Source organism: Hippocampus comes, unplaced genomic scaffold, assembly GCF_001891065.2.
Source record: "Hippocampus comes isolate QL1 unplaced genomic scaffold, H_comes_QL1_v1.1 scaffold252, whole genome shotgun sequence".
In the NCBI taxonomy this organism is placed as follows: Eukaryota; Metazoa; Chordata; class Actinopteri; order Syngnathiformes; family Syngnathidae; genus Hippocampus; species Hippocampus comes.
Genome location: NW_017805485.1, coordinates 1,010,340 through 1,022,022, shown reverse-complemented (window position 1 = coordinate 1,022,022; position 11,683 = coordinate 1,010,340). Strand labels below are relative to the sequence as shown.

The following is an 11,683-nucleotide window of genomic DNA, read 5'->3' as shown; positions in this document are numbered from 1 at the left end:
TGGCTGTGGCAGCGGGTCGGGGAGCCGGTCCTCGAGGCCAAGGACCGGCTCGAGGAACACATCCCTGCAAACTGCAGAGATGGGGGTCGCGCTGCAGAGGTGGCTGAATGTATGGCACTCCTTCCCTTTGCTCATAAAATTATTTTTGCTCTACTATTCCGGCTTTCCTGTAACCCAGCCGCTGGGGGACAGTGCCCTCACCTGGGGGTGCACTGTTCCCCAGTGCCGGTCCCAAGCCCGGAGAAATGGGGAGGGTTGCGTCAGGAATGGCGTCCGGCGTAAAACTTTTGCCAAGACGACCATGCGAGTTGGTAGGACGGTTTACAGGGGCGGATGGAAATTACTGACTCGCTGTGGCGACCCCTGAATAGGGACGTGCCGAAAGGAGAAGAAGAAGATTCCGGCTTTCCTGTGAGGAGTTTGCATGTTCTCCCCGTGCCTGCGTGGGTTTTCTCAGTGTACTCCGGTTTCCTCCCGCATTCCAAAAACATGCATGGCAGGTTAATGGAACACACTAAATTGTCCCTAGGTGCGAGTGTGAGCGCGAATGTTTGTTGGTCTGTGTGCCCTGTGATTGGCTGGCAACCGGTTCAGGGTATCCCCCCTCCTACTTCCTGAAGACAGCTGGGGTAGGCTCTTGTGAGGATAGGCGGATTAGAAAAATGCGCTTTACAGAACATTCAACCTAAAATACAACAGAACGCATAACACAAAACATCGACATTAATACCAATCGCAACAACTATTTCTACGTACGCCTTGTCGTTCGAAGCGCTTGAAAGAGGAGGGAATCAACGTCTCCGTTCACCCATTCATCCGAGGCGTCATGATCCATCAAGGATGATGTCACACACGTCTGCTACAAGCTAAATTTAAAAGTAAACAAGTAGCTGTAGCGTCCATGATTGAATTCACACATTGGTTCAGTTCTCCTTCCCCACAGAGATCCGCTTCAATTTCAAGCCTCAACACTCATGCCAACTCATCGATTCAACATTGCACCTCTAGCAACGATGAAAAGCAAATAAATACATGTCTAGACAGAAATGATAATACACAGCCACACACAGGACAGTCCAAAAACAGGAAATTAATGAATAGGTTATCATATGCCTCAGCCAAGAGGAGGCAGCGCCTCTAAGGTTAAAAACCCTATCAATATTTATCATATCAGCAATGTTAGTTTTTGGGGAGTTTTGACTTTGACCACCCAATAAATGTTGAAATTGTGTTAGAGCTTTTTTTTTTTTTTTTTTTTTAGCAAATTGAACTTCACTAAATGACCGTGCAACTCACTCAGAAATATCAATGTGCTTCCAGAGAACGTTTTTCACTAAAACTGTTTTTTCTTGTAGTACGTCATTCTGTAAACAAAACTTACAATGGCAATCAAGTGCCAAGACATATCACATTAATCCACACTGAAATTTTTTTTAAAAGTAAACTGTCAAGATTTCATCACTCGAAACTATTTAAAGAAAGAAAATAAGATGAAATTATACCAAAAGTATTTGTGTTGTTTGGAAGCTTTCTGGCGGCGTGTGTTTGTATTTGAGATGTGAGATGTGATATGTGTACATGGAAATTAACATGACATTTTATTCAACTTTAATCTTGTTGTAAATAGCTCTTCAGGGTTGGTGCAGTTTTAAACGCCCTCAAGCAATTTCAGTCCTTGTGATAGAATCCCAGTTATTGATATTTATTCTTGCATGACTCATATTTTTTCCGCAAAGAATGAAGAGATATAGTTAAATCGTACCCTCATAGAGCCACCCTGGACACCTTTCAAGTCTCGACCACTGCGCACCACTCTTTTAAAAATAAGCACATTTTTAATGACTACTTCTTTGACAAAGTGAATCAAAACTGAGCATTTTATTTGTGTGTTTTTTTTTTTTTTTGATCCGGCCCCTTTTATTGGATCTCAGTAGCCTGCATCAAAGTGAGTTTACGTAAACAGCAATTTGAACTGAATGCAAAATAAACATTTACGTGAGTATCGTTCCGGATCTTACAAATAATAAAATAAAAATTAAGTCCCCATTATAGCCGAAATGATCAAAACAATTCAACAGACGCTCAACACGTCTTGGCCATGAATGTACAACTTATTGTCAAAAAACCATCCACCTCTGTAATGTGTGTACCGCACAATCGCCTTTAATTGTGCCTCTATTGTAACAATGGTGCATGGGTGTGTGTGTGTGTGTGTGTGTGTGTGTGTGTGTGTGTGTGTGTGTGTGTGTGTGTGTGTGAGAGAGAGAGAGCATTTACTCACGTATGACGATAGGCAGAAACTTAAACGTGGTCTTATTCTTGTACACAGAGGGATTCGGGGGCGGGGGGATTAATGCCCCGGTGTAAAGCCGATGACTAACAAAACGCCTTTTGTATATGTGTGTGTGTGTGTGTGTGTGTGCGTGTGCGTGTGCGTGTGCGTGTGTGTGTGTGTGTGTGTGTGTGTGTGTGTGTGTGTGTGTGTGTGTGTGTGTGTGTGTGTGAGAGAGCCCCTGACAAAACTGCATAGCTGCGGGCTCTTCAACATTGATATGCCGTGGTTTATTTTTGAACTTGTACAAGGTCACGGTTCACTTTGACACTGCGCAGAAAAACATAAGAAGGATCAGATGGGTAGGCCGCCATTTGACACGAGTGTCAGTCTTGCTTGAACCCCTGCCCGCGAGGTTATCTGGCACGCACGCCGCCCAGGTGTGTGTGCATGTGTCTGTTTGCCTGTGTGGTCTCACTGTAACCAGGGTGCAAATGGAGGTGGTGGGGGGGTGCATTGGAAGGATTAAGCAAGACAATGTACAGCCAGCCGCTCCCTTTCATCAACAGCTCGCGTCCAATGTTAAAGCGCTTTCTGAGAGGGCCGATGACATCTTTCACGTGCATCTGAGGATCTTACCTGCCAAAAGGAAGGCCTGGTTTTATCTTCAGCCCAACGGACAGAACAAAGAGAAGACAGAACAGTGCATACTCCCAAGTACAGAAATAAAATAGTGACACAAAGTCACTCCACTTGTCAAGTGGGGACAAATAAGCCCCTTCTATTGAAGTAGCTGCCTAAAATGTTTTCTCAAAAAAAGAACAAAAAAATAGACCATGAGCTGCACAGCAGTACATTGTTGAGAAGGACTGCTGAGGAAAACATTGGAAGCAACATTTTTTTTTAGTGCCGTCTGTTTCGGAGGTTTATTCTTCTCTGGATATTTTCCGTTTTTAAGAAACCACCTAGTGATCCACTTACAATCCGGTAAGTGTCTTGCTTGAAGGCAGCCAGTCTGTTTAACAATTGTCAGGCCTAATCATTCACAGAGACCCACTGGGATTGAAATGTTGCCTAGGGAACCTTCAACTGCTCTAGCAATGGGTTCACTTGATGATTGTGGCTGACTGACGATGATTGCGTCCAGCATTTGTCATGTGGCTTCGGCTGAATAGGATTACGTACTCCACTTTGACCATCATTTCTCGAGGTTCCTAACACTATACCTCCTCTTGTGTCCAGTTCCGTTGAAGGTTATTGATAAAAGTGGGGGAAAAAATACATATATAACGCGTTTCAATGAAGCCCAACAAACGGCTTTCTTTCAGATATATATATATATATATATATATATATACACACCCCCCCCCACACACACACACACACACACACGACATGGCTGGTTTTCAAATAATACATTTTCACTTATGTCTTCTTTTCAATGCATTCTAGATTTCTTTCATTCACAAGCTGATGCCTGTCACAATGGTTGCTCACGCATTTTTTTGAGTCATTGTCCTCCACGAGTCAGCGTGATTTTCCCTCCGCAGTCTCGGCTACAACCCACGTAGGCTATTTGTTTCACGGCATAAAGTGCCTAAATCAATTGCTGTTTGACAGCTTAACACCGAGACTGTCTGTGTCTGCGCATGAAAATCTTCACCTTCTTTTACTTTATTAGAAATTTAACCTTATTTATTGAAGAGACTGTGTTTAGAAATGTGTTCATTCGTTTTAAAAAAAAAAGACAATTAATTTCAATCTTAAAAAATGTCATATATCGCATCAAGTTTTGTTTTTTAATGTAATTGTCGGTGAAGTAATCGTTTCTGCTCTGGATACCCGAAGGAGGCACATTTAGCGAATGAACCTTTGTGGATTAATGACTACGGCATGTGTAACAAATGTAATGCACTTCGTCACTTGAGGGAATACTGGAAATTGTTTCTGATGTCATTTTGCTCGGACCTCTACTGAAGAACTTGGTGGTAGACTCGCGTGTGTGTGGTCTTTCTGGGGCACCGAAGCACAAACGCTTGAAAATGCACACATCGAAATGAAGTAGTTGCTTTCTATTAGTTCGCCGCGAGATCACAAATGCATTTAACACACCGGATTTATAAAATGAGAGTTACCATCTCATATACCGAAGACAAATTCCTTGTGTGTTCTACATACTTGGCCAATAAAGATGATTCTGATTCTGATCGTGGATGTAGATGAATATATCCACCCATTCATGACTCAAATTATTAAAAAATAAAAAATAAATCAACTGAAAATGAAGACGTTTGTCCAAACATAATCTGGATAATTTCAGGTGACGCATCACTTTAGATAAAATTGTTATTTTTTTCAATGTCGTCTGAAGCACCTGTCACACATCTACAGAGAATATCCTAAAAATATATATATAAAAAAAAATTTGCCATTCAGTCAGTTTGCCGCCAGATGCGGCGTCACGGTCAAATGTCGTTCCCACCAAAAAAAAAAAAGTTTGCGCCACAGAGTGCTGAGAGATTGGACAAAGCCTGGACTAGAAATCTGTCTGACTGTACACAGGGTGTAATTAGAAGCTGACTCATTCAAGAATGGCTCACACAAAAAAGATTCACTAAAGAAAACAACATTACCAATGTATATTGTCTTATTAAAATACAGTGATGAATCCCTTCAGTATTCCACGCCAATTGTCTTACGCGTCTTTAATCATTTTTTTTGCCTCCATCCAGGCTGAGCTGCTGACAGGTTCATCAGTAAATAACGTGGAGGAGGCACGTTGTGCCAGCCGGGAGCTGCTGAGGCGAGGATGCGGCGCAGTTATTATCACCTTGGGAGCCCAGGGATGTGTGGTGCTGGAGGCGCCCGAGTCGACCTCCAAACATGTTCCAACTACGCCTGTCTCTGCAGTGGACACCACAGTAAGCATGACACGTCATTCGGAACGTATACCTCTTGACCATAAAATTTCAAGAATTCACAATCACCGCGATAACCCTTCACTGGTATGGATCGCGATATAAAACTCTGATGATTATTCTGATGATGATTATTATTATTATAACCACAGGAATATAAAAAAAGGTAATGCAGCTATTAACAGTCGAGAAAAATGATAAACATTGTAGTACAGTAGTAATCTCGTAGTTGTAAAATAAGCATTTATGTTGTTGTTATAATTTCATCGGGTTTATGCAAAAAACGACCCATTTCCACAAAATGCTGCACGACAACAGAACCACATATGGGTAATTGATCAATGTGGATGTTTCACTTCATTTCTCAATCCAGCTCATGAACAACTTTCAGATACATACTGCAATTATTTTTCCAGATATGTACTGTCATTGATTTTTTTTAAATTGTGAATAATTTTTCCTCAGGATGAATGCTTCATTTTTGTCAGTCAAAAAAAAAAAAAACTTAATGAACATGTAAGTAGAATAGTTTGTTTTGTTTGACAAGCCTACTAATTCAGCCTTTCATGCACCCTGTAACCTGATAACATCACAAGCTGTCCACTGGAGTAACCACTGTCCCTGAAAGGATATTTCAATGGACATTATTTATAGTTAATGCCATCTCATTAATGGGCACTTTGAAAATTATTGTCATTCTCCAAGTGTACATTTCAATTCGCTCAATTTCTCAGAGTCTGTGTGCGCGCGCGCGCGTGTGTGTGTGTGTGTGTGTGTGTGTGTGTGTGTGTGTGGGTGTGTTACATACACACACACATTACATACACACATTTAAAAGCAAAATGATCTGACTTTTCTCACACTTTACAAACTTGCGCGAATGAGTTTCCTTGATTGTAATCTTTGACAGAGGCCAGAAATGTTTGAGTTGTTCCACGCCGACGTCAGCGGCTTGTTTTCAGCATCTGCGTCTTACTTGTGATGTGTGTTACTTTGTGTTTCTTGCCTCTGATGTGTTTGGTTTCTACAACTTTGAATAGCTCATAAGTGAGGCTATTTCATTGTTTGTGTCATCGGTTATGTTGCTGAGTCACCTCACTATTGAGATTTTTTATTGTGCTATAATTACCACGGGTAGTGACTCATCCCCAACCACTTACACTGTATGTACTTAGAAACACCCTAAAATGTCTTTATAAGATAGATAGGAAAGATAATGGATTTGTGTGTGTGTGTGTGTGTTAGTTATTCATGATAGTATATTTTACCGCAATGTGAGAAAATGGAGGCGACGCTGTGTTTGAATGAAACGGCCGCATTCTTGTGGTTTTGCCGAAATCACTCCTGGCATTTCGAGAACAAAGAGCTCGCCTTCTTGGGGGCTCCGTGACCCTCTTGTGCCCCCGCATTGTGAAGTAGACACACATTACTGCCATTATTATTCACTGTCTTCCCCCACACCACCACCACCATCCACTTCAGTGACTCACCTTTTGGGCCTGTATGCATCAGTCAGCAGAAAGCAGCGCAAACTTCGCTGTGGTTAGGGCGGCTGTGTATTCCCCCCACCCCCTCCTCGAGCACAGGCACACACACGCATTCACATCGGCCCTTCTGTTCTTTGATGGGCCCATAACTTGGGGGTGTGTTTAACTCTTTTGGACAAAATAATCCTTCTTCCAGGAAAGGCCTTTTACTTTTTTACTGGAGTGGGGGGAAGACTCTCGTTATCTGGGTTTACAATTCTTTTGCGCTTGCTTGGGAAAGAGTGTGTTTTTGGTTATGATTAACTTTTCTGTTATTACAGCTTTGATTTTTTTTTTTTAAGCAAGTGGTGACAAGTTTTAAAGACTCGAAAAGGCACCAAACTTGTCGACGCCTGTCCTTATTTTCTGACGTTTTTAAATAACGGCAATTTAAATGTTTTTATGATTATGCTGCAGCGCTTCAATATCAGTCAAATGAGTCACTTGAGGTTCTTTGCAATTGTATTTTGTTAGCCACTACAGGGCTGAACACCCAGGGTGTTCTTATTCTGTGGCTAAGCAGAGTACGCACATCGAAATAATCGGGACTCGGAGCATTTTTTTCCTCTCTTGCAAAGTCAGGAAAAGCCCAATTGTCGGCAGGCTCTAATAATTATCCTGACCGATTATCCTCTTGTGTGGGGTGTGCGAACAGCGATTTTTTTCCCCCTCCTTTAATCTGCTGAGAAAATGGTCGGGGCTGAGACTCCTACAGTAAATGTTAAACTTTCTTGAATTTTATAATCACATTTCCTGATCGGTGTGGACAACCCCAAATTCAGCTGACAAGACAAGTCAAGCTAACCATGATGCCCCCACGTGTGCAAATTTAAAAATAAAAACCTACTAAAGCTAATACACAGGCGTCAAATTTATTATTTGGTAAGCTTTTATTTTGCAGTTTATCCTTTGTATTGGTGGCGTGTTACGTTTTCAGTATGTTTGCACACACCAAATAAATTGTCACAAGAGGCAGAAAAAATATCCTTTCATCAATCCATCCTCCCATTCATTTTCTAATCCTCCTATCCTCACGAGGGGTGCGAGCGTGCCGGAGCCTATCCCAGCTATCTTCGGGCAGTAGGCGGGGTACACCCTGAACCAGTTGCCAGCCAGTCACAAACGAATAACCATTCGTGAAGAAAACCCACGGAGACACGGGGAGAACATGCAAACTCCACACAGGAAGGCTGGAGCTGGAATTCAACCCCGCACCTCTGCACTGTGAGGCAGACGTGCTAACCCAGGGGTGTCAAACTCATTCTTGTCGCGGGCCACTTTGAAGTTACTTTCGTCTTCGCTCGAAGGGCCATTAAGACAGTGAAACCGAATAAATGTTTAATCATCACATCGTATTATTACTTGTACACAAAAAAAAATGATGGCTCATTAGTTTTGAAATCAGTCAAGTATTTGCACAATTATTCCTCAAGTGAGTATAAACAGGGTAACAAAATTATTGCAAAATGTCACCGCTATTTATTACGTATGATCATTTAAGATCTTGGTACAGATTCCAGCAAGGCTCATGGAAGTTGACACAGATGATTTGCTTTCGCGGGCTGCATAAAATGACGTGGCGGGCCGGATCTCACCCCCAGGCCTTGACTTTGACACATGTGCTAACCAGTTGCCCACCTTACCGCCCTATCCTCTTTTTTGGGGGAGGAGGGGTACCCAAATTACAGAGAGACTCATACAAGTATCACAAAGTGTAAGAGAAATAGAACAAGAGAGGGTACTGTGGGGTTCATTTGATTTCTCGGTACGCAAGAGGCTAAAATTGAAAAGGGGCACATAGAACAGATTATTGTTAAAGGGCCGTTACTCTGTACCATTGCGGACCGGCCCACTGAAAGCACTGCCCTTAACTAAATGGAATCTCGGTCCAGAATGATATCATCTGCAATGCGGTACTCCTATGAATAACTGTACAAGCCATGAGTACTTACAGTTACAGACTGAGTCGGGGTCATAAATCGGGATTTAAAAAAAGAACAAAAAGCAAAGCAAACACTCAAGCCTCCCTTTGTTATAAATTGAACACAGGCGTCCATCTTCTGAGCTCAGAGTCTGGGCTGTTTTGTGTCGGGAGTTATCTGAAGCTGTAACTCACACAACTTACATACATGACATTTTTGGGACTTGGGTGGCCTCGGTTTTCTTCTGTTCCGCTCCAGGAGGTCCAACTCCAAAGACTAAATAAAGGTAGACAGCCCCCTCTAATCCAGACATTACAGCTGCTACACGGTGGGTCTCGGCAATCAAATTAGTCATCGTTTTTTTTTTTTTTTCTCTCTCTCATGACTGGAGAGACCATGGAGCAATTGAATGATTCCTTCCTGGAACTCAATGATAGAGGGAAAATAACGCCTGAGCCTTGCATTCCTGTGCCGAGCACAGTCTGGGTTAGGATGATACAACGAGAAAAACTGCCACATCACCTCGTTTTAATGGATTACACGTGTACAGACCAGCTGCTGTACAGCAAGCCAGATGTTTGTCCCGTCCACTGCCAGTGTGTGTCTTGCGCAGCCCCGCGGATACGTGTGAAACACGGAGACGTACAACATTAAGCTTAGAGAGATGGATCAAAGATACAAGTGGGCAAATCGGTCCAATTAAGTGTCTGTTTGATCCGTGAAGCTTCCTCCCCCTTGTTACTTCCGAGGAGTCGTCCCCGGCTGTTTGCGGACAGAGAAGCCACTGTGAGTCAGCGTTGCCCCTGAGTTGGTCTTGGCTCTCCCCAGGGTGCTTCTCCTTCACAAAGGCTGTAGGCTTCAGGAGTCTGCACCATCTGTCATTGCAAGACGGCAGTCGAGATCACAGGAGGTTGAGAAAGAGAGCCGCTGCTTCATGAAACTCCGGGAAACAAAATTTCCAATCCATCGTTACAGTTCCCAGACAAGTTATTGCAATTAGAAGTCACTTTCGAAGATCACAGCGCTAGCTAATCCATCCCTACGCATCAATACAATACAATGCAACTAAAATTGCTGTCAACTGAAAATGATGTCACAGCTGCTCGAGGCTCAGGTAACGACCAATCCCGGCTCAGCATGCGAACAGGTGAGCCATGATTGGTACCTTCGCCCTGAGCAACTGTGATGTCATTTTCAGTCAACAGAGGAGCTGTTAACTGTTCCGGAATGTCTGTATTTTGTTTCGGAAATCTGTGTACGCGACCCTGTTACTGCCGGAACGTGGTGTTCCAGATATTAAAAAAGTAATAATAAATCTTGGGTCACACAAACCAAAATACTTGTTACATAATTGCAATCTTGTTTGACAACACAGCACTTCTGGTGAAAGTGAAGCATCATTTGCACATGATGCGCATTCATGCGCAAACAAGAATTGTATGCCAACAACAACTTTATCCATCATAGAATAACAAACTATCACGCTGCACTGTGTTGGTATACTGTCACTGTAATAACAGTATAGTATATAGTTGCCAAACGGCCGCAGCTCAGTGAAGCGTAGCTACTGTGAGTGACATTTGTTTTTATTTTGGTCTTTGAAAGTATGTCTTCACAGGAAATTACTTTTATTTAGGGGGAAAAAAAAAATGGATGCGCTTCTGTGTATATGTGTATGCATTGTCGGAATGCCACTGTAAAGTCAATACTTGATTTTTGTTTATTCTTTGCTGCATGAATATTAATTTGTTCAATACAATGCATTGATTTTAGTGAGGTTAGTTCACAGACATAGACAAAACTTTTTGGGGGAGGCGTTGTCCCAAGTTTTAAATGCAAGTGTTGTTCTTTTGCCATGTAATTAGGATGCGTCAAATCAAACAAAACATGATATGATTGCTGGCTTCCCAGAAAATTATCAGAGCAATTGATTTGGTTTCTGGGGCTCAATAATGTCTTTACGTCTTCCACTGACACCTCCAACTTTGTTTGATGCCTGTTGCTAACAGCAAACTCACAATCTCTTCGAGTAACTAAACGTGCAGTTTAGCGCCGGCTATTTGGGATTTTAACAAGTATGCAGCCATTGCCACAACACTTTTTTTATGTCCATGAGGTCATCTTTGATGGTTTTTTTAATACGCCATGAAACGTATTACGCCAAATACGTTATTAAACGCCATTTTTTAATACAGTTTGGAGAATCTTTTGGTGTTTATCTACTGCTCTTGGGCTTTCTCAAAATATTATATGTGTTGGTACTGTTTTAAAACTTGCAGCTTAATATATTCAGATGTAATATTCCACCAATGCAATATTAACCCTTTCATGCACCCTGTAACCTGATAACACGAAAAGCTGTCCACTGTCGTAACCGCTGTCCCTGAAGGGGTTAATCAGAATTCCGTCTTTAGACTTGTGGGGCCGCGCAGAACATACAAAACGAATAAATGTTTAATCATCACATCGTATTATTACTTGTACACAAAAAATGATGGCTCACTAGTTTTGAAATCAGTCAAGAATGTGTACAATTATTGCTCAAGTGAGTATAAACAGGGTAACAAAATTATTGCAAAATGTCACTGTTATTTATTACAAATGATCATTTGAGATTTTGGTACAGATTTAAGCAAGGATCATGTAAGCTGATACAGATGATTTGCTTTCGCGGACCACATCACATGACGTGGCGGGCCGGATCTGGCCCCCGGGCCTTGACTTTGACACATATCCCCCATAGTACTTGCTCTAAATACCGTGAGCAGGGAAACAATAGAGTTTTCTCGTGTAGAAATCAAAATCACTTTTGGGGGGGCCAACAATAGTACTAGTCTGAAAGCATGTTTTGTCACAGTAACACTTTTCAGTCAGAATGTGTGGGCGGTGTTGTTGTTTTTGTCGTTAATTTGTTCTCTTTTTTTATTCAAGGCACGGCCCACATTTTTGTGACATTCTGCAAAAGCCAACACATCGAACATGTATCGGGAGCTGCAGTCAGGGAAATGTTCACCAGTTTGGTTTCCTTGATTCTGTATGTAGTAT

General features: G+C 42.1%; 1 protein-coding gene across 1 annotated transcript in view; it reads left to right on the top strand.

Annotated features, from left to right (window-relative positions):
- Window positions 1-11,683, top strand: part of rbks (ribokinase) — a gene marked incomplete at its 5' end in the record, with an annotated part of 37,612 nt that overhangs the window by 22,162 nt on the left and 3,767 nt on the right. Inside the window, one exon of the mRNA XM_019876098.1 lies at window positions 5,005-5,193. Coding sequence (XP_019731657.1) covers window positions 5,005-5,193 — 189 coding nt within the window. The remainder of the gene's footprint in view (window positions 1-5,004; window positions 5,194-11,683) is intronic.